At 40.4% G+C, this 23,765-nt stretch overlaps 1 protein-coding gene across 6 annotated transcripts in view; it reads left to right on the top strand.

Moving 5' to 3' along the window:
• PIK3CB (phosphatidylinositol-4,5-bisphosphate 3-kinase catalytic subunit beta) overlaps positions 1–23,177 on the top strand; it is a 317,999-nt gene extending 294,822 nt beyond the window's left edge. For all 6 annotated transcript variants that reach the window (XM_067538936.1, XM_067538931.1, XM_067538934.1 and 3 more), the window contains 5 exons: positions 11,480–11,647; positions 12,713–12,836; positions 14,520–14,665; positions 19,842–19,974; positions 21,686–23,177. In XM_067538936.1, coding sequence (XP_067395037.1) covers positions 11,480–11,647; positions 12,713–12,836; positions 14,520–14,665; positions 19,842–19,974; positions 21,686–21,823 — 709 coding nt within the window. In that variant the 3' untranslated portion in view covers positions 21,824–23,177. The remainder of the gene's footprint in view (positions 1–11,479; positions 11,648–12,712; positions 12,837–14,519; positions 14,666–19,841; positions 19,975–21,685) is intronic.
• Positions 23,178–23,765: the final 588 nt, after the last annotated feature.

Raw genomic sequence — 23,765 nt, 5'->3', positions numbered from 1 at the left:
GCAGCTGCCTCTGCCCCTTCATCCACTGCTGCAGGTACACAAGTGTTAGTTTGAGTTGACTATCCCTCCCCCCACCCTCCCCTAGACTGATTTCTCAGAACATCTTTGGAACTAACTTTTCTAACACTAAGTTGAGTTTTTTAAGAGTCTTGCAATTTAGCATTCCCTGCCCTATCATTGTCTTAACTTGAAATCATGTGAGGTACAGACCTGTAATCTTTACAGTTCTTTATTGTAATTGCTAAACTATATACATCTTTGTGTATTATGCTAGAAGGCAGCATATTTTTAAATAGTTTTCAGGGTGCACCAGCTGGAGAATTTATCTCATCATTTAAACATTTGTAATTGAAGACTCATGGTATGATTTGCAAAGGCACATTGCGTCAACCCACATAGATATGGAAAATTATAAACAAGTTACCCATCAGGAAAATATGCTACTTACGAGAAGATTCCTTTTAGTGAAGTCTGAGATATAAGAAGAATTTAAATAGACAAATTACCTCAGGAATTGTATGTTTGCTTTAGGGTAATCGAATGTTTGCTTAGTGGCTGTAAAGTTGAACATTGATTTAATTTTTCTTTGGAAAGCGGGGAAAAATATTTGCAGATCATTTATACTATTATGAATAGCCTACAGGAGGCTGCTCTAATACTTTGGAGCAAGGACTCCCTCCCTGACAGTTGGAGAGCAAAAGATCGGGCATTCCTCAGTCCACCCCATTCTCAGGGGTGGAGTCTGTGACCCCATCCCAGCCCAGCCCATACACTGTCTGGCAATTGGGAAATAATTTGGGAGGGGTCATTAGATGTGCTTTCTCTGACTGATCTAAGGTTGTCAGAGGAAGATGAAAAAAGATGCCATGCAGTCAAAAGATTGCCCCCATAAACTCTTGAAAAGAGTCGTAAGGGGAAACCCTCAGAGAGAGCTGAGCCATAATGAAGCATACAGCTGATTCAGAGACACTTAAGGTTCCCTGTGATCCTTTCATCCGTTCATCCTTTATATTTTATGCTTATAAATAAAATTCTGAGTGGGTGCAGAGGCAGGGGAAAGAATTAAGAAGTATGCAGGCAGCAGCATCCAGATGATGATCTGGGCACACTGAAATAGTCTTCATCTATGGCAGCAACAGCATCCAGGCCACAATAGCATGTGCTGGAAGCAGGGGAGAGAACTAGAAGTCACCCCTACTCCATTTCTCCAGCCCATGTGTCTCATCAGGAAACATAAAAATAGCCAGGCTGGGCGCTTGAGGAGGTCAAGGATTGGGTGTGTCTGCTCTTCACGAAGCACAGTTTGCTTGCTTGCTCCCCATATAGCCTGAAGGAAAGGCTGAATAGCAGACTTTGAAAAAAATTTCCTCAACTTACTTGCTTGAGGACTAAAGCTACTAGCACAGGGAAAATAGTGGTACTGCCACACAACCCAAGTTTATCCATATTTAATTTCCACTGACACATCTTCACTCCCCCAATTAAAACAATTCAATCTGGCTGAAAAAAATCACACCGACTCCTACAGTCCAGCCAGTTCTTCCCCTTTCCTCTCCAATTCCCCTGTCCTCCATCTCTTTGAATGATAGGTCTCCATTCTGCTGCTGCCTCTGTGCTGTCCAGGGTGCACAGAAAGCCCTAGGCATCCCAGCTTCTCCTACTTCACCTGGGACCTCTGGTTCCTTAGCTGCCAACCTTACTTATGTGAAAACAGCCAGAGCTCCAGTTGTTCTATTTCTTCCTTTCTCCACCTTTCCCCTTTCCTTTTAAAAGAGCAGCAGCACTCACCTCAATCAATCCTCTCATGGGAGCTTTTTCCAACCTGGGGGGCCCCCTGCCACCAGAGATTTTGCAACTTCAGTGAACTGGCCATGGCACAGAGCCCTACACAGCAGATGAAAAATCTGGGATGTGGGCCAGAATTCCCTTATATCCACCACAAGCCAGAATGTTTATTTTATAGCAACTCTAAATTTAATAGCAAATCCAGTCGTCCTCTTCTGCTTGGGGACTACGCAAGAAAACCCAATATGTCATCCTTCCCTGGAAGGGAGACAAAGTATTCAGATACTTGGGAGCATATGTTGGTCTTCCGTGCTGCATAGCTGGAGAGGGGTACCACTTTTAGAGACCAATCTTTCACCTGGATATATTGATCTACTTTATAATCAGCTTCTCATAGCTCTAGCCTGGGTTGCGTAATCCCTACCCGGGTTGCCTAAGTGCAGGGCAGAGAACAGCAGCTCCTGATGCTTGCCTCAGCACAAACCAGGTGGGAAAAGTGACCTAGATGCAGGGTGTTGTTCTTTGCTTCTCCCCCCTTATAGCCCCATGGGGGGTACGGAGGAACATTGGCAGGAGGTGAGCAGTATCTGTGTGTCACTGCTCATCCATCTCCCCATGTTCCTCTGTTGGGAGGAAGCAGGGAGGCTCACAGTCCCGCGCCTGGCTGGACTTGGGGCTCACAGCTAGTAACCCCCCCTCCCCCCATAACTCCATTGCAACCCCCAGTTTGAGAACCTGTGATTTAGATACTGCATGTGTGTTGCAACTAAAAGGTGTGCACTCTAGTATTGTTCCCTTCTCAGGGTGACATAGGACCCCAATCTTGCAACTATAAATTTATGTGAGTAACCCTTACTCACCCAACTAGTTTTATTGCTTTCAAAGAGTGCAGGATTGGGGCTGTGATAAGGAAAAAAATAGTAAATAAAACAATAGAAATGCAGTGAGTACTAGCAGGTGACTTGAACAGCAGAATATACTATGGTAAATCTTAATTACAATGTTTGGTGTGCTTAGTTACTACACTGATAGGCAGACAGGGTTGTATACATATATTTAACTTTATTGTCAAGAAGCCTACAGTGGGTTTTTGTTTTTATCTGTATTGATAGGTGTGAGGTCTGGCATTGTGGATACTACAAATAAATAAAGGAAGAGTTTATTAAAAACAAAAAACAAAACATCTTTCTTTAAAAGTCTGTAGAATTTCTGTCATTTAGTAAACTGAATGCTGTACCTGAAAATAAAAGAACAAGCTCATGTAATGAATTACCAACGCTTATTTATTCAAAAGTGATCCTTTTTGAAGAATTAAGCTTTTGAAATCGTTAGAGAGTAAAAAGATACTAGAGAGAGTACACTGCAGAAAGAAAATATTTATTGCTAAAGATTGCTTATATATCTGTCAGTGGTCTTTACATGGCCTTAAAAAGGGAGAAGATATCCTACTGACAGATGTTGAAGGCAAAAAGGCTAGGAAGAGATGGACAGAGCCCTGAGGATTTGTCCCCAACTTGACTCCTGTCAAACTGTCTTTCTGACAAGAATGTTTTTTCCTCCAGTTGTAAGCACACTGTCCTCAAGGGGCTGAATAGCTTTCATCATTGCTTGCTTTTGAAGGGGAAGTTGTTGGACATGTGCCAAGTTAAGCTGCAAGTAGGGTAGGTTGAAATGCCATGGAAGAGCGCCAGCATGCACTTTAACCTGGCAATACTTGGCTTACATTATCATATCGTGATAAGAACAAGCAGTGTTTCCTTGCATCATGAACACTGGTATTATGCAGTTGTTATAGATATTAATTCCACTGTGAAAACTCACAACCTTGAATATTGGGTTTTTTAATTAGGAAAGAGACTGAAATAAAAAAGAAAAAGGTTACAAATCTGGATATTTTTAGTTTTTGTTTATTTTAAAAAACAGATTTCTGAAATACTGAGCAATAAACTGGCTACATTTTATAGTCAAATCATCTACATTTAGGCTCTATTTTATGTGTTTCAGACAGATTGTATTACCTATATCTGATTCTTTTTTGAGGAGTGTCCCCATGGGTGCTCCATGTTAGGAGTCTGTGCACGCTGTGCCTGTAATCAGAGGTTAATGGCAGCAGTGCCGGGTTGGGTCGCACGTGGGTTGGCGCTGCCTCAGGCAATTACATAGCACTGTGCAACCAACCATGCCTCAGTTCCTTCCCTACAGCCTTTCGCTTGAGTTGGAGCCCTTAGCAGCGCCTCTTCTCTCGATTTAGTACATAGGTGTTGGATAGTTATTAGTTAACAGTTAGATAGTTAATCCTACCCTTCCTGAATACCTTAACTCTTTTCTTTTAAAAAAAAAAAATCTAAATTCTATCTTATTAGGAAAATAAGTTCATCATTTTTCCCTGTTAGTATAGTTTGCATTGCTCCCTCCCTAACTCGGGGCAGAAAAACTCAGTGGCAAACCCAGTTCTCCAAGTTTCAAGTGCTGCCTGATGTGCAGGCTCTCCATACCTGTTTCAGATGGACACGCACAGTGTCCTTTGTCTCAACGAGTCACATATTTCACAAAAATGCTAGCATTGCCTCAACCTAAATGCAAGAGCAAGGAAGAAAAGAGACCTCCGACTTAACACCTTTATGATGGAGAAATCCTTGTGACCAGCCTCCGACCCCGAGTTGAGAAGCCTCCCTGGCCAACGATCACCATTGGCAGCCTCTGACAGATCCTGCTATAAAAGCTCCTACTAAGGAGTCCTTGCCTAAAAAGGCTATGAAAAACCGCGCTCAAACTTCTCTACAGAGAGAACCCACTAAGAAAAAGCACTCCTCAGCCACGGAGACTTCTTCATTACCATCGGCACTGAGTGCGTTGAACTCTGAGATACCAGGACTTTCTGGTACCGCCAGTACCCAGAGAGCTAAAGACCCTAAGCGGGCAAGCTCTGATAAAGGCTTAAAGAGCAAAGCAAAGCCCACAGCCTTGGAACCTATGGAGCTGAAAAGATACTCGGAACCGAGCACCTCAACCTCACTGCAGTCTATGGCACCGTCTACGGTACCTATGGTGCATAACACAAAATCTTTGGCATGGACAAGAGCAACTCGTACGTTTTTACCACTAGTTATGCCGACATCAGTACCATCCCGCCCGGTACCACAGCAGTTTCTGAGAGAGAGAGAGAGCCCTATTAGTTTCATCTAGAAACTCTTCGGTACCGATGTTACTCCAACCCATTCAGTACCGTCACCTAACCGCTCCTGCCAGGTCTGGCCCCTACTCTCCAGTGAACATGAGGAAGGGCAAATATATTCACCCTATCATTCATTACCTGTTCACTCACCCAGATCAGGACTATCACACCAGTCAGGCTATTACTCAAGCTCTGGAGAACCCACCTGGTATAGGCACCCTTGGGTGCCACCCCCATGCCATTTCCACCACAGTGTCACTACTGGGACCCGTGGGCTGTATACAGGGCACAACACCAGAAACCTCCCACTCCACCAAGAGCGAGGGTACCGTGATCCCCAGCATCAACCATGCCAGAACCCCAAGAGGAGGTGACTAAAGAGCCGATGAAGCCTGTGACCAGAAGACTCCCCACCACCAAACCTATCATCATTTACTCCAGATGAAACAATAATGCCCCCGCTGCCCACCATGGGGGATAACTTTAAACAATTTCAGGAAGTCTTCAAAAGAGTAGCATGGTCCCTGGATATATCTCTGGAAGAGGTACTGGAGTCTCAGCACAAACTGCTGGACATTCTTCAAACATCTACCTAAGCAAAGATATCATTGCCTATTAATGATGCTATCATGGAACCTGCCAAAACCATCTGACAGACACCAGCAACACCACCATCATCGAACAAGAGGTCGGACAAAATATACTATGTCCTCTCCAAAGGAATCAAATTCTTGTTCACTCATCCCACACCAAATTCCTGAGTGGTGGATGCGGTAAATGAGACATCATAATGACAACCCCCATGACAAAGACTGGAAAAGGCTAGACCTCTTCAGCCGTAAAGCATACTCATCCGCAACACAATAATTCTGGATAGTGAACTACGAGGCCCTTTTATCAAAGTACACACACACACGATTTTCTCTAAAATGGCAGAATTTATTGACAGCTTGTCAGGCGAGAGAAAAAAAAAGCAGTTCAGGACCACCTCACTGCCAGGACAGCACTGCCGACCTCACTGGATTCTGCAGACACGGCTGCACACTCTATGGGTACATCAATAGTCATGCACCATGCATCATGGCTACATCTTTTGGGGTTCCTCAGAGAAGTGCAGTCGACTATAGAGGATCTGCCATTTGAAGGCCTGAAATTATTTGTGGCAAAAACGGATGAATCCCTTCATACTTTGAAAGATTCAAGGGCAACTCTAAAATCGCTGGGCATCTATACATCCCCAAATAAGAAACAAGGCAGTTATGAGACATACAGATTTCACCCATCTTACACACAACCACACAGACCATATGATCTATGTAGTAAACAGAGACAAACCAGACAATGACAAACACCAAGCCAACCTTCAACGTCTCAACAATCTACCTCGAGATAGCAATTTTGAAGGTGTGGTCAAGAACTTGACACCCAGAAGTTCTAACACTGGAAACACACGTCATCTCCACACTGTCTGGAGATCAACTGTCACCATTTTACCAAGTATGGCAGAACATCCCAGCAGACCAATGGGTTCTGGAAATCAATGAGATTGGTTACTCCATACCTTTTATCGCCATCACACCTACCCACCACCTTCCCTGTCCCTCTTTAGAGACCCCTCTCATGAGTGCTTTTCTGCAACAGGAAGTAAACCGCCTTACACACCTAGGTGCAGTAGAACCAGTACCATCACAGTACAGAGGGAAAGGTTATACTCACATTACTTTCTAACACAGAAAAAGAAGGGCGGTTGGAGGTCCATTCTAGATCTATGAAGACTCAACAAATTCATCAGAACCCAAAATTTCAAAATGGCTACATTAGCTACTGTAATTCCAGCACTATAAAGGGAGGATTGGTTCTCTGCTCTAAACCACCAGGATGCATATTTCCATATAACAATCCATCCATCATACAGAAGGTAGGAAAACAACACTTCCAATACAAAATACTTCCCTTCAGACTGTTGACCACCCTGAGAGTTTTCTCAAAAGTCTTATCAAGTGGTGGCAGCACAACTATGCAGACATGGGATTATGATATTTCCATATCTAGACAACTGATAAGGGCATCAACACAACACGAAGCGACAGAGGCCACTCAAAGCACAATAACCCCATTCATTAATCTAGCGTTACAAATAAACAAACAAAAATCGACACTGATATCAGTACAGAAATTAGAATTAATCAGTGCTTATCTCAATTGCCCAAAAGCCACAGCCTCCTTACTTTGATAACACTTCACCACTCTAGTCAACTTAATATCGACTGTTACAGACAGTCCTCAAACATCAGTCAGAACCTGCCTACAACTACTAGTGCACATGTCAGCAACAACATTTGTAGTCAAGCACACCAGACTTCACATGAGATGCGTGGCTTCACAGAGTAGGCGTGGCTTTGAACAATCTACACACCACACAGGCACAGTCTAAACAGACTCCTCACAATGCCACACATGGTAAAGGATTCTCTAAAATGGTGGACGCAACCAAAGACCCTCTATACAGGAATGCCTTTTCTTTAAAGGACCCCGACAATGAAAATAACCATGGATGCTTCCCTTATAGGCTGGGGAACGCATCTATTCAACAACATGGTCCAAGGCCCATGGTCCATATCAGAATCCAACCTTTACGTAAACCTGCTAGAACTAAGAGAAGTCCAAAACGCATGCAATCACTTCCTACCACTGTTCAAGGACAAATCGATCAGGATCTTAATGGACAATGTGGCATGCATGTTCTATGTAAACCACCATGAGGAAGCAAGATCACACTCCCTATGCATGGAAGCAATGCTGCTCTGGAATTGGTGCATCAGTCACAACATTGACATATAAGCATCATACCTTCCAGGATGTCAGAACACAACAGCGTATACACTAAGCAGAGACTTCTCACAGAACCATGAATGGGAAATGGACCCTGGAGTTCTTCATGTGATATTCATGCTATAGACTTGTTAGCAACAATGTAGAACACCAAGTGCCCACAATTTTGCTCCAGAGTAGGACTGGGACTCCGTTCCCTAGTGATAGTCTCCTCATCAAGTAGGATGCACCCTTAATGTACACTTTTCCACCTATATTGCTCCTACCCCGAGTCATTCACAAGATCAAGTGGGACAAATCCAGAAGCATTATTAATAGCACCTACATGGCCCAGACAAACTTGGTTTCCATGTCTATAACAAATGTTGGCGTGCGCACCTTGAAATCTTCCTCAAATACCTCATCTCTCCCAGGATGTGGGACGCATCCATCACCCAGCTTGACAATCCTGCACCTCAAGGGGTGGTTACTCCATGGCTCAGAGAAAGCAAAAAACCTGCTTGGAGGAGATAAAAGATATTATTAAACAGCGGAATACCAAATACAAGGAAGACATACATCCATAAATGGAAAGATTTTGCACATGGTGCCAGAACAAACAGCTTATATCAACTTCTTCTCCTTTAGCAAGAATACTGGATTACATATTGGAATTAAAAGAACAGGTGCTCTCTACAAGCACCATCCAAGTGCACCTGGCAGCTATCACTGCTTTCCATGATAAGATGGATGGGACCCATCCAACAACCAAATGATTCCTCAAGGGCATTAAAAACACCTACCCTGAGATAAGGACCCGCTCCAACATGGGCCCTCAACCTGGTCTTACATAGACTCATGGAAACCCTGTTAAAACCACTTGCCACTTGCTCTTTACTTCATCTTTCCATGAAGATGCCCTTCTTCATTGCCATCATGTCTGCTAGATGCATGGGGAAATTAAGTGCCTTAATGACTCATCCTTCATACACAACTTCTTTAAGGACAAGGTTACTCTAAGACCACATCCTAAATTCCTACCCAAAGTTACCTCCCCATTTCATTTAAACGAATCCTTCCACTTTCCTGCATTTTTTCCAAAGCCTCACGCAAACATAAGAGAAACAACATTCCACACCCTGGAAGTCCGAAGAGCATTAGCCTTCTACATAGACAGAACAAAAATCTTTAGAAAGTCACCAAGGCTTGTTAGCTTCCTCTTTTGATTGTTCTGTTATAGAAACAATCTTGAAACAGAGACTATCTAAGTGGATATCTGGATGATCCTCTTTTATCAAAAACATCAGTTACAAGCCCCAAAGGGGATCTGCACACTCTCTACCAGTGCACTTTCAACATCCACTGCCTTCCGCACCAATGTACCCATTATGGACATTTGCAAAGCAGCCATTTGGACGTCTGCCCACACCGTCACAGAGCACTACATTATAGAGCAACAGTCATCTTCAGATGCCTTATTCAGACTCAGACTTCTGTCGATCATCACGAGCATAACTCTGAAGCCCTTTCCTTCCACTGAGGGGCACTGTGCAACAGTGACCTAAAATGGAGCACCCACAGGGACACAACTACTTTCCTGAATTGTGTAGGGACTGTTGAGAGATGTTTACTAGAGAGGGAGGGAGGAGGGTTGGGATTCTCAACCCATCTCCTCCCTTCAGCCTGCCCTCTAGCTTTGCCCCAGCTTGTCCTGCTGGGCCTATCCCTGCCTAAAACTAGGAAACAATAAAAGGAGTTGGTGGCTTCGAGCAGTGAGTTCCTGGCACAGATTCTGAAATAGTTCTGCATGTAGAGCAGGCTGGCAATGAAGATAATATGGGGTGATTGGCAGCAGGGGGCATTCTACCTGCTCATAGCAGGCCAGGATTCAAACATTTGTGTAGTGAGAGAGGGCTTAGAGAAGTTCGGCGGGGGGAAGGGGGGTAGAGACTATGCAGCTAGGAGTGAAGAGAAGAGAGAGGTGTGGGTGGGAAAGTAGAGGGCACAGACAGGAGCAGTTAATTCAGCTTCTGCCCCACCCTGAAGGACAGGAAGGTCAGTTCACTTTTCAAGACCAGTTTGTAGTAATTCTGACTATGTTAGAACTATTCAGCTCATGTCTGTTATATTTGGTGCCCTTTTTTGATCAAACTAAATAAATAGTAAAATCAATAACTGACTTTTTAATATGTTTGAATACTTTTGTCATTACTGTTATAGTTAATATAGCTAGTTGCAGTTTTAGAATCAGCTACTGTAATGAAGATCTATAAAATAGCAGTCTTCTTAGGGTTAGTGATAGGAATGTGTACAACTAAAACCCCAGACTTGATGAAACTGGTTCCTATTTAATTGAGGTGTAAATATTGCTAGCATCTATCTCTGACCCTACTCTCCATACTTGTAAAAACCTCAATTAAGTTACTTTTGCATTCTTTGCATCTCCTTCCATACCTCCTAACCATATTTGTTGCATTTCTGCAATTCGGTCTTGCTCTAATTTACTTCAATATGAAATGATCAAAACTGAACACAGAATGGAATACCATTGTTCAGGCTTGTCTCTAGATGGACTTCGCTATCAACATCAGTGTCTATGGTGTGCACTTGCTTGCCCTTTGATAATTTTCTTGATCTTAAGAATTTAGGGTGGTGGGTAGTGATAAATGATAACCTTTTGGTGTCCTGTAATAAAAATTCCAGGTCTGGGTTTTGTCTGTAGTCAGTAATCCAGAATGAAGGAGTGTACCAACTTTCAGGATTCTAGCTTACCGATGGCACAGAACTTGTCTGTTACTATGTTTAAAAGCATATATATTCTGTTAAATATGTTCTGCATTATTTTCTATCCCTTTTGTAATGCACCCAAGCATCCTACGGTGGTCACTCTTAAACACTTTGGGTGAGATACTGTGCTACACCTACCTCTGTATTAATTTCTTGAAACTTTTTAATTGAACTAGGAAGAATGGAAATCCAATAGATATTGTGCTGAAACATAGAGGAGCTGGATTTTCATTTACACTAAGGCATCTTTAAACCACTGACAGTATAAAGGAACCTTAAAGTGAGAGTGAATATAATTTACTTCCTCTTTACAGCCCATTTATACTGCAAACTAGCAACTGAAATGAAATGGCTCCCTCTATTGTCTTTTTAATAGAATTACATATGAGTAAAAAAACAGTTGCCTAATTCCCATAGAGTAGAACTCGTATTTTACAAACTAATTGGAGACTGAGGAGTTCATAAAGTTGAAAAGATCATAAGATTGAGCATCTCAGAATTACAGTAGCTACAGTGTATAAATGGTAGCATGGTGCACAGCATCACTTTCTTTTTGTCCTTCTGAGCATTGCAAAATTCAGCAATACACTGAAGGCACTGAAATGTGAAGAGATGTTTGTTCTTCATCTACATTACTTTTGTTATGTGATACCCTCCTTCCCTACCCTCTCCCCCTCCTCCAGGAAAAGTGGTTCATTTGTAAGATTGGTGTTTGTAAAACTGAGCTTTCGTAGCAGATTCTGTATTTGCATAGTGGAGGGAAAATACGATTTTTAAATGAAGTGTTGATCTTTTCACTCTGGAAACATGTCCATCTTCTGAGAGTTTAACCTTAAAATTAGCATGGACATTCAGCTCTGAGAATATTTACATGTTGAAAGAAACAATTTTTTTTTACTAGTGTTCTCTGTTTTGTTTCAGGATATTGCCATATGGTTGTTTAGCAACAGGAGACCATTCTGGCCTTATTGAGGCTGTTTCTGCTTCAGAAACCATTGCAGATATTCAGTTAAATAGTAGCAATGTTGCTGCTGCCGCTGCATTCAACAAAGATGCTCTCTTAAACTGGCTAAAGGAATACAATTTAGGGTAAATTGTAACATGTTTTTCTTGCTTATAACTTACGTTATAAAATTTCTTACAAAGTGAAATTGTGTTCAAGGTTTAAGAAAAAAAAGATGAATCCCATTTTAGGGTCCAATTCTGCAAGATGCTGCAGAGCACCCATTTTTCATATAAATTTTCAGAAAATGTATTCTGTACTCAGAATTAGTAGAGGACACACTGTATTATTCATACATAATAAAGAGGTTTGACTGCCCACCGCCCCCCTTAAATTGAAAGCAGCCTTAATTCTGGAGCCCTTATGGCATCACCAAATGCATATCCAGAACAGATTGGGTGAGATTCTGTGCTGCCCCTCTAAGAGATTCAGCACAAAACTCACAGCCCAGGGACCAGGAGAGGCTAAAGTGGCTGTAAACTCCACAGCCCCTGGCATAATTTAGACAGCTCTGGGGACTTGCCTGGGACCCACTGGGCCACAGCGCTGTCAGAATCACTAAGCACTGCATACTGCAACCCTGCCTCCAGCATTCCCCATATGCTGGAGCTTGCAAGGGAGTCTTTAGACATGTCTTACGCAGTCTTCCGTGGTTCCTGTGCCTTGAGAGTCTTTCCCTGGTCAGATCCAGGCTGTTTAGGTGCCTTTTACATTGCTCTGTCCCAATGTAAAGGGGCTCAGCCATTGTGTGCATGCATGTATGCATAAGTACACACACATATAGTTCTTTGCAAGTTTGGTGCCTTTTTCTTTTTTAGATGTCCGATTCAGGTTGCTTTTGGAGTTTAAACAGCAATCCAGACTCTGAATTCTAATGTTGACAGCATTCTGAGCTGAATGTCATTGGATAAACCACGAAACATAATGTAAAGAAAATAATAATTACACATACCTAATGGCTTAATGCCATTCTAATAGTTTCATTTCTACCTTTCTACATAGTGAAATGGTTTCATAATCCTGCAGTTGGGCTGTTTTTAAAACATCTATATGTGATCCTAGTTTAAGCAAATTTGTATGTTTTCTTAATGTGAAAATAGAAGGTGAATTATTGCTAATGTGCAGAATTATTATTTGCTTTGTGTTTTTAGAGATGACCTGGATCGAGCCATCGAGGAATTTACCCTGTCTTGTGCTGGCTACTGTGTAGCTACTTATGTACTGGGCATTGGTGACAGACATAGTGACAATATCATGGTCAGGAAGAACGGTCAGGTAAGAAGCCTGTTAGCAATTAGACTAACTTTATTTAAAAAAAAAAACAAAAAAACAAAAAAAAAAACTTTGCCATTGTAATTATTGTATACGGCTTATTTTGAGAGTTTTCTCGGTTACATTTGTCATATTCTAATTTAGTCTTATTAAAATAAAACATAAATATGGAATTAAATATATAAATGGTAGTTATGATTCACTCACTTCTTGTAGATGGGGGAAGGGAGTGAGTCTTAAGGATTTGAATCGAGAGAGGATAGTGGCTAGGAGATCAGTGCATATATTGGTCAAGTAAGATTGTCCTGTAGAACTCATCACTTCCCCAAAATCCAATAAGTCTCCTTATTAGAGCTGGGGGGGGAAAATTTTCATGTGAATCATTTTTTTTATTGAAAAAGGCTGATTCAGGTTAACCAAAACAACTCAACTATTCAGGTCTATTTCAGAAAAATGTTTCAGTCAAATAAAATATCTATATATAGAGAGAGGGGAAAAAAAAGTCCAAATGCTACATTTTCAGCATTTCTAGAATGTAACATTTTAACTTTTCATTTTGGAAAGACATTTTGTTTAAAAAAATTTTTTTTTTGAAAAGATAACCTTGAAAACAAAACACTTTAGTTTCCGCTTGAGCAAAACGTTTTGTTCAACCTAAAACAGATTTTTTTTTTCATCTTCTTTGTTTCTCAGGAAAAACTGAAACATTTATGTTTTGGGTCAGCCCAAACAGAATATTTTTAATTTATTTATTTTTTTATTTGGCCACCAAACCAGAAAAATGAAGTATGTGAACAGCACTACTCCTTATGGTCCTAAATGATTATAGCTATGGTCACATGTCAGTGTATCTTGCAAATGATCAACCTAGAAAGTCCAGGTACAAAGTTTTGAACTGTACAGTTCCACAAGGGTTAGACACGAAGAATACTCTCAATAGAAACTCTGTTATTCGTAATGAGTTGTTTTATTTCTAGTGCAGCTTTATCCATATTTCAGTGAAGTCACTTCTCCATTTAAAAAACATTTTCTTATTTTTAGAACAATGCTGTCAACATTTTATTAATTTGTAGAATACATTTCCTCCAATATCCCTGATGCTGCCTCTACCAACCAAAAACATGAAATAAATGAAATCTTAATAAAAATAATAAATAAAAAATGAAAAACTTCCCCAGGAAAGTTTTGACCCTGAAAAGGGAAAATGCCAGAGACTCCTTTAAGTCTACTGGGAATTTCACTATTGCTATGGATTTTACATGGAAGGCACTCAGATAATATGGTGTTGGGCATCAGGGTAAAACCCTAACATAGATAAATAATGTTTATTGTTGTACCTCTGAAGCTTGAAACTGACATTTCCTTCATTACGGATATTTCCTCCTTGTGCGCACATTGCTTTAAGCTCAGGATGGCAATAAGATGGCCAGGATGCTCAGGATGGCAACCTGCTGGCACTAATTTTTATATCCAGTTTTGAAACACTGAAAATAAAAACCCACACAAGGAATTACACAAAAATTCAGAGATACAAAAAAGATGGAGTTTTAGGTCAGAATGGGGGATTACTGAGTGTCTCATTTTTAGCTAAGCATTCCTGACAGGCAGCCCTTAAATTTTTTGAACAAATTAGAAAAATAGAACATTTTTCTGGAGAAATTAATTTTCATTTCTGTTTTTGTTTAGCTCTTTCACATAGATTTTGGGCATATTCTTGGGAACTTCAAGTCCAAATTTGGAATTAAAAGGGAGCGAGTGCCTTTCATTCTTACCTATGATTTCATTCATGTCATTCAACAAGGCAAAACGGGAAACACTGAAAAATTTGGCCGGTAAGTATTATTTTGATGTATAGGATAAAGTCATAACTTCTCTCTCCACCTAATAGCTGGAACAAAGTATGTTGATCAGTTCCAGCACACTGTCCTATGCGTAAAACAGCATACAGTAAAATAATGTGAAGTGATCACCCATGAAAATGGACCTAGATTAAGTAAAAATACACCTTAGCAAAACAGAAACATTTTCACTTTTAAAAAGACAAGTAATTTTAACTTATTTAATGTGGAAAAGTATTTAAAAAAAATAGTGTACACCCTCTGTATATAGATGAACTGAACTACTAATTGTGGTATGTAGCCTATCAATTAAGTCAGCTTTTGTACCAGCTGACTGGCAGATAGCTAATGTAATGCTGATCTTTTAAAAAAAAAAAAAAAAAAAAAAAAAATAGCGCCAGGAGGTGATCGTGGCAATTATAGGCTAGTAAGCCTACCTTCAGTTCCAGCAAATTGGTTGAACTATTGTAAAGAATAGAATTATCGAACACATTGATGAACATGACGTTGTGGAAGAGTTAACATGGCTTTTGTAACTAAGTCTCACCAATCTATTAGAATTTTGTGAGGGCATCAAAAAACCGGTGGACAACGGTAGTCCAGAGCATATAATGTACTTGCACTTTCAGAAGGCCTTTGACAAGGTCCCTCACCAAAGACTCCTAAGCAAAGTAGATAGTCATGGGATAAGAGGGAAGATCTTCTCATGAGTCACTAACTGGTTAAAAAACAGGAAACAAAGGGTCAGTTTTCATAGTGGAGAGAGATAAACAGGATCACCTGAAGATCTTTTCTGGAACCAGTGCTTTTCAACATATTCATAAGTGATCTGGAAAAAGGGCTAAACAGTGAAGTGGCAAAGTTGGTAGATTATGCAAAATTGCTCAGGATAGTTAAGTGCAAAACTGACTGTGAAGAGTTAGAAAGAGCTCTCACAAAATTGGACGACTGAGCAACAGAAAAGCAGATTAAATTCAATACTGAGAAATGTGAAGTAATGCACAGTGGAAGACATAATCCCAACTATAGATACAAAATGATGGATTAGTTTAGGAAAGAGTGGAGTTATTGTGGATAGTTCTCTGAAAATAGCTACGCAGTATGTACCGGCACTCCAAAAAGTTACCAGAATGTTCGGAACCATTAGGAAAGGGATAGATAATAAAACAGAAAATATCATGCCACTATAGAAATCCATGGTATACCTTGAAATATTGCATGCAGTTCTGGTCACCCCTTCTCCAAAAAGATGTTAAGAGTTGGAAAAAAGTATAGAGAAGGGCAACAAAAATGATTAGGGGTATTGAACAGTTTCCATATGAAGAGAGTAAAATACTGGTTCAGTTTAGAAAAGACATGATTAGGGTGGATAAGATAAAGGTCTACAAAATCATGAATCGTGGAGAAAGTTAATAAGGAAGTATTATTTATCCCTTCACATAACACAAGTACCAGAGGTCACCCAATGAAATTAATAGGCAGCAGCTTTAAAACAAACATAAGGAAGTACTTTTTCTTCACACAATGCGCAGTCAATCTGTGAAACTCATTGCCAGGGGATGTTGTGAAGGCCAAATGCATCTGCATTCACAACAATGATGTCTCAGCTGTTTCGTTTCACAGCTATCTGTAGCCATGTAATACAATTGATTTGTTGGGGGTTTTGATAGAAAAAGGAAAAACTAGGAAGGCTTGCTTTTATAAAATTGGTTGGTTGTGTATACATCTGTGCTCATATTTTTATAAATGATTTTCCTGAATTTAAAACCTACTCATTTGTTAAAATACACATATATTTTAACACACACCTTGATTACTTTGTAAGTAGAAGTAGCAGTGTTTCTGTCACTACCAAAAATTATCCTGCCGTTCTGCTGTCATCAAATTCTAGAGTTTATAGCACAATTTTGCGGTTTTGGTGATATTTCTAAAACTAATTTTCTACTGGTCTCTGCCAAATGGCTAAATGTAAACATATGTACCATTGTATTTAACAACAAGCGATTACCTAGAGCATTATGGGTCTGCCTACCAAAATCCCAAAGACCATACATATGTCAGTCAAGGCTACTATTGAAGCTCCACTTTCTTTCCGTTTGTTTTGATCACCTGACCTAGATACATAGATGGCAGCCTGATTCCCCAATTCTTCTTCTTCTTCTGATTGTTCATATTGATTCCATTCTGTGTGCATGTGCCCCATGTGTTCATAACATCCTTTCCAAAGCAGGAAAGCCTCAACTAGATTCATAGGTTCCGAGGCCAGAAGGGCCTATTGTGATCATCTGGTCTGACCACCTGTATAACACAGGCCATAGAATTTCCCCAAAATAATTCCTAGAGCATATATTTTAGAAAAATATCCAATCTTGATTTAAAAATTGCCAGTGATGGAGAATCCACTGTGACCCTTGGTAAATTGTTCCAGTGGTTAATTACTCTCACTGTTAAGAATTTACACCTTATTTCCAGTCTGAATTTGTCTAGATTAAGTTTCCAGCCATTCGATTGTGTTATACCTTTTTCTGCTAGATTGAAGAGCCCACTGTCAATTATTTGTTTCCCAGTTAGGTACTTACTGATTGTAATCAAATCACCCCTCAACCATCCTTTTAAGCTAAATAGATTGATATCCTTGAGGCACGTTTTCAAATCCTTTAATCATTCTCATGGCTCTTCTCTGAACCATGTTCAGTTTATCAACATCCTTCTTGAATTGTGGTGACCAGAACTGGATCCCATTAGCCCTTTTGGCCACAGTGTCACACAGGGAGCTCATGTTTATCCTACAGTGGCTAGATTCCTTAAGAGACTTATTCAAATTCCCCCCCTCCCCCCCAGCTTGGGAGCCCTGTCTCCCCTGGAACTTCAATATAGTATTAAGTGTTGATGGCTCTCTCCCTTCTGGTGGGTGTCTCTTATACAGTTTTCTTAAGGACAAGGTTACTTTCAGGCTTCATTCCAAGTTCTTGACCAAAGTTCTTGCAGAGTTTCATATGAACCAGTTTATTCATCTTCTAGTTTTCTTCCCTAAGCTTCACTCACCCCCAGGGAAAGCTACATTTCATGCACTGGATGTAGTAAGGGCATTGCCATACTATCTTAATAGAATAAAATCATTCAGGAGCACACTTAAGCTGCTAGTGGCTTTCCCTGATAGTGTTAAGGGTCAGGAAGCATGCTTACAAATACTATCAAAATGGGTCTCCAATTGTATAAGAACATGTTATGAGGTAGATCCGTCTTACCACATTAGAGCTCATCCCAGTAGAGCACAGAAAGCTGGTCCACATATTACAAGAAACTATTATTTGGCAGTAGCTTCCAGATTGGATACCTATTTGGTAAGGCTGCCCTGCATTTGTTGTTTAAATTGACTCCTAGTATCCAGGTCCAAGCAAACAGACAACTGTTGTTGGTTACCAAGAGTGGAATATGTGTGGACAATCACTTGAACAAGAAAGAACAGAGATTCTTTGAGATGTGTCAATCATGTGGATTCCAAGGCCCACCCTCCTTCCCCACTACTAGTCCTCTGGGATTCTGGATTGTCAAAGTTGCTGAGGGATGGTTGAGCCCATTCCACCCTTTATACCTTTAGACAGGTGTTCACAAGGGCATATAAGGTGTAGGCACAGACCCAACCAACACTGCTGGACACTGTAAGGGATGTGTGTGCACCAAGGGGAATCCACTTGGACAGCACCTCTCAAAGAACCATGGTTACTGTAAGATAAGAAGCAGTATTTTCTCAGCTGTTCTTCTGTCTCTTCCCTAACATCTTCCAACTTATCTACATAAGGGATGGGGAGAGAAGAAATCTAGTTACAGGACAGTGAGGAGGGAAAGGAAGGCTGTATGGATACATCTTTCATTGCTGAGACCTCAAAGCCAGCTCACAGCTAAAAGGCTCAGTAGCTGGACAGGCAAGAATTACAGGGAGCCAGCAGGAATAAACTGTTCTCTGCACCAGACCTTCCACTCAGGGGCTTTGAACCATCTATTGTCAGGAGCAGAGTAATGTCCCTGAGGCTCGACTCCATCTCTCTGGTTTCTCTACCTACCTGAGACCTTGTCACACAAGCTGGCTCTTTGAAGTCTGCAGTCAGTCCTGGCCAATTCCACAGCCACCATGGCTATCAGTGTTGTGGAGACCCTCTTTCTTTGGGCCTCAGAAGATTGACTAAAGTCTCTGTTCCTGCCAGTCCTTTGATCCATTGCTTACAACAGCACTGACGGTGTTTACTGTCATTGGCTAGTATGTAAGGTAAGATACGTGCAACAAGGGAAAGCTGCCCACCAGTAATTCTATTTGTCAAAGTCCTTTCTTTTCCGATTCTACATCGTTCCTGACTTCTGCCCATTCTGACTTGGGTTTGAGCCCAAGCCCCCTTCATCCACACATAAATCAGTCAGACTCAGGTCATCAAGCACTCAGGATGCCGGTCGAGAACCTTGTTCGGTGGGGGGATCAGAGACAAAATCCTGCTGCCACTTGGGTCCAGGCCCTGTCATTGTGCAGTATGGATGCAGTTCAAGCCACAGACCCAAGTCAGAAGGTCTGTATATTGCAGTATTGATGTGTTAGCAAGGCTGAGACCCAGATCCAGGTTTACAATGCAGTGTGGACTGTCAAGCATGGACTTGGAATTGAGTCCACAAGCCCGGGTCTCACCTGGGCTTAGTGTGCAGTGGAGATGTACCTTAGGAGTCACTTAGAGATTTTACTTTGATGTTATTCAACATTTTGCTATGGAAGCACTTACTGACAAAGACGTGGACATATTGATGTTTATACGCTAAGTTTGACTGATTGATCTTTTGCCTCGTTGCTTCTGGTAGGTTGAGCCGTAATGCTATCTAATTAGTGTTGCTGGATGGAATGGAAAACAAACTGAATGCCAGTGAGCCATTTTTCTCCTGTAGAATAAGCAATGAGCCCACAGTTTAGTTTGATACTGTCTGTATTTACTGTGTATTGGCAAATAAATGCAGGGTTGGAAGTGGAACAGCTGGAGGGTTAAGTAAAACTTCACAAGTGTTATTTCAGACACTTTTTCAAATGAAATTAATTACTATCTATTGGGCCAAATGACATCTGAAGAGCTACCGCACAGTATCTTCTTCTGCTTCACGTTCATTGTATGTATGTTTTGTGATGGATGTTCAGGTTCCGCCAATGTTGTGAAGAAGCATACTTGATTCTGCGAAGACATGGAAATCTATTTATCACACTCTTTGCACTGATGTTAACTGCAGGGCTTCCAGAGCTAACTTCTGTCAAGGATATCCAGTATCTCAAGGTAAAAGCCAGAGCTACAACTCAGTATGACAGCATTTCTTCTGTAGATGAATTTATGGTCCCACAGCAAATCCATTTTCTTATTGTTCTAAGCCCTTTCCCTCGGATTCCATTCCATATAATATTCAAAGCTTTCTTCAAGTGATAACTAGAACTGAGGCACAGACCCATTTCCCTCCCGTATTCTGTATGTAAGATGCTGGAATGACTAGTTGCTGTGTCTCAAGAGATTTGTGATGCTTCCCAGGGGTACCATTGGCTTTGAGGAACCTCACTACCACCAGCATGAGGAAGGTTTGTGTGTGCCTGTTGTCGGTCAGTTCCCCAACCTCTGACAACACAAGCACTGCCTTCCAGGCCTCACTCTCCTTTACTGGTTGACGATAGGTACATTCCAACCTCTGAGCGTCACCCTGGACTGCACGCTCACAGAATTCCCAGATTCTCTGCTCCCAAAGGAACAGTACAACCCAGCTTCCCACTTACATTTTAGACCCCAGCTCTGCTTAACACACAGAACTTAGGTATGTTTATAGTAAAAACAAGAAGTTTATATAACAAAGAATAGATTCAAGAAGCTAGTAGAATATATAAAATCAAATATTTAAAACATATAAAATAAATTCATAACATGCTTTCTAGAGCCTAAACTTAACTTACAAGAAATTCCTGTGTCTCATAAAGGTTAGTTCACCAAAGTTTCTCTCCCAGCATCAAACAGCCACACTGGCTGTGATCCTCCATTCATAAGACAAGCACGCTGGCAGCTTATCTTCCCAATAAAGGATAACTTGGTGCATCACTGCACCTCCAGATATCATTCCAATGAGTCATTGTCTTCTCTTGTTAAAAAAAAAAAAAAGGGGGGGTAACCCCCACTGCTTGTTTTTTCCTATCTGAAATCTCTCCTGGAGACTTTACTATCATTTGATTCGCTTTTTTTGCTCAACGGTATACAGGTGTTCATTGTGAAGCACACTGCTCAATTTACATATAGCCAGACAGGTAGATAAGCATCTTCTGCCTGAAAGAAATTTGTTTAACATCTTCTGGTGACCAGCCCCAAGTCACAGACCTTAAGAACATACTCTGCAGTGTACATACACAATTGCTTACATATTATCCATACATATATTTTGCAATGATTATGAGGACCAGTGTGATGCAGGCTTTCAATAGAGATCTTACATGTCAGTCTTTGGCAAACTAGTATGTAAATAACAGACTCAGGGAATCTCTGACCCTTCTGAATCCCTGTAGTCTTCTGCCAGTTGGCATCAAGATATCACAGAGTCTAACCCTCTGTGGTGCTGGCAATTTTTTAGATTTCCCTCTGTCAGTTCATTTTTTTTTGCCAACTTTGAATTGTCATCCGGTTATATGTTACCCATAATTTCTAGTTGCTGAACTGCAAATTAGTGCCATGTTCTTCTTCAGCCATTGTTTTGTTGCTTTAACAGCAAACACTGGCCAGAGAGTTGGTAGGTTTCTCAAAAACATCTGATTTCCTCTTTTTTTTCCTTCTAACTTAATAATAAAGTCCAGAAAACATCACTGTATATTGATAAATAAATATAATAATAAATTTAATAATATATTAAAAAGGTTGACAGTGGAAAAACTAAAAATGTGTGTGTGGGGGGGGGGGGTCACGGGACATAACTGGTCTTTAAATTCCCAACAGTACCTTTTTGTTTCCTTTTTGTTTTTAGGACTCTCTTGCCTTAGGGAAGAGTGAGGAAGAAGCACTAAAACAATTTAAGCAAAAATTTGATGAAGCACTCCGGGAAAGTTGGACTACTAAAGTGAACTGGATGGCTCACACTGTTCGAAAAGATTACAGATCCTGAGTGGTTTTTAGATTTGCACTAAACTGAACATTACTCTGACAATAAGTGTTTAAAAAGGGAACTGTAGCCTGGACCAACAAAATGTATTTCAAAACAGAAAAAAGGAAGTGAGCTGAATAATTGCTGATTCTTTTGCACTCTGCTTCTGAATGCTTGATCCCAAGACTTTCTGTACAAATAGTAAACATCCTGGATAATCAGTTCCTGCTGACTTTGCACGCTGAGAGCTACTAGATTTTTTAAAAACTTCTTTGGTACTTTAAGAAAATGTAAATATTTGTTTTTGTATGTTGGGGTAATGTACTCTAACACACTCGGGAGTTTGGAGACCTCCTGTGGAACAGCTTATTGTTTTAAAACGGGGCTTAAAAGAAGAGTAGAAGTTTTTGATATCTTCATTCTAGCTACAAATGACCATACTGTATATACATTTTCGTATGAAATTTGCCATACTGCCATAAATGCATTAATTACTTCTACTGTAAAGGTAGCCACAGTCATTGTACTACAGGGAGGTGCTTAAAGTCTTGTACTGCTGCCGAAAGAACAGTATGTAGATATTTGTAAGATTTCTAATGGGAGTTCTTCAGAAGCACTTAGCGTTGACCTAACTTTACTCTGACTATCTTCACTGGGATCAGTTAAGCCAACGCTGAGTGCGTTTGAAAATCCCTCCCAAAAGTTGTATTGTCTTCAGTTCAGTCTGTTTTTTAACTCTTTGCAAAAAGCAAAGTTATTTCATCTGTCTGCAAAGAGTTCTTTGACTCGGTCTTCCATTGAAGTTCATAACACTTCGATGCACACACACTGTGTAAAGTATGTATATGGAAAAGTTTGCTTAAATACAATACAAATACTGATTAACAGAGCATATGTACCAAAATAATAAGGAAATTGTACCACCGCGCAGGTACTTAAGATTTTTTTTAAAAGGTCCATACTTAAAATTCAACATTTTATAAAACACCAGTGAGGAATCATAAATCTGTTCTTACTGTATTTATTAAAAGCCTGCAGTAATATTACTTTTCCAGGATATTTGTGTTCAGTTTAAGATGGTTGCTACAAAAACTGGATTTGTTTTAATTTATTTAGTGAGGTATCAGCTTTTTGAGTGCTTAAATGGAGAGCAATTGAGATACGTGCAATAGAAATTGCTGGTTTAAAAGGTGTAACATATACTGTTCCTGAACATCAGCAAGATGGAACTTAACTACTGTTTGTTCTCCAAAGACCACTGGTAGCTCTCAATTTGTGTTGACATTTGAAAGAGAATTAAATATATATTTACCTTTGGACTAAACAATTGTTTTACACGAGAATTTCATTAAAGATGATTTTACTTTTGTTTATAGTGAATTGTTTTGTCCTCTTTAAAGACTAAAGACCAAATCTAGGCCAGTTAGAAGTACAGCATTTTACACAATTTGCTTGGTTTGTTCTTCCTTGTCAGATATTAAAGGACTGAAATGTTGTTATTGCTCTGCCTGTTGTGTTAGTATGCTAACATATCAATTGTTTTATTTTCCCATCCAGTTTTGGTAACACTGCACCATATCATACCTCTGCTTTTAGGGGCAGACAGGAAGAAGGGAAAAGAAAAACTGCTCCAATGGCAACAAATCTGTCTTCAGAGTTCAGCCTTCATCAATTCACTGCCTAAAAATTAACATCTATAACCATTGCTCAACTAAATCAGGAAAACTCTTGCTGGCCATGTTTAGTTTTCCTGTGCAACAAAGCAAGTTATCCAAATTACTCAAGGCTAATGCAAGTTTGATAGGCAAAGGTCTGCATTGGAGTTCATGTGAATCCATACCACAAAACCTCTGGGAGGAACAGAGGTTCAGGGAAGTGCAATCTCTTCCCAGAGCCCAGGGAGCTCATATTGCTTCATTCCTGGCTGGTGAAGAAGGCTTGCAGAGCCATGGCAAAAGGAATG

Source organism: Emydura macquarii, unplaced genomic scaffold (assembly GCF_026122565.2).
Source record: "Emydura macquarii macquarii isolate MOO-44397 ecotype Brisbane River unplaced genomic scaffold, CSIRO-AGI_Emac_v2 contig_499, whole genome shotgun sequence".
NCBI classification, from domain to species: Eukaryota; Metazoa; Chordata; order Testudines; family Chelidae; genus Emydura; species Emydura macquarii.
The sequence above is the reverse complement of the archived record's forward strand: the minus strand, read 5'-3'. Positions and strand labels throughout refer to the sequence as shown.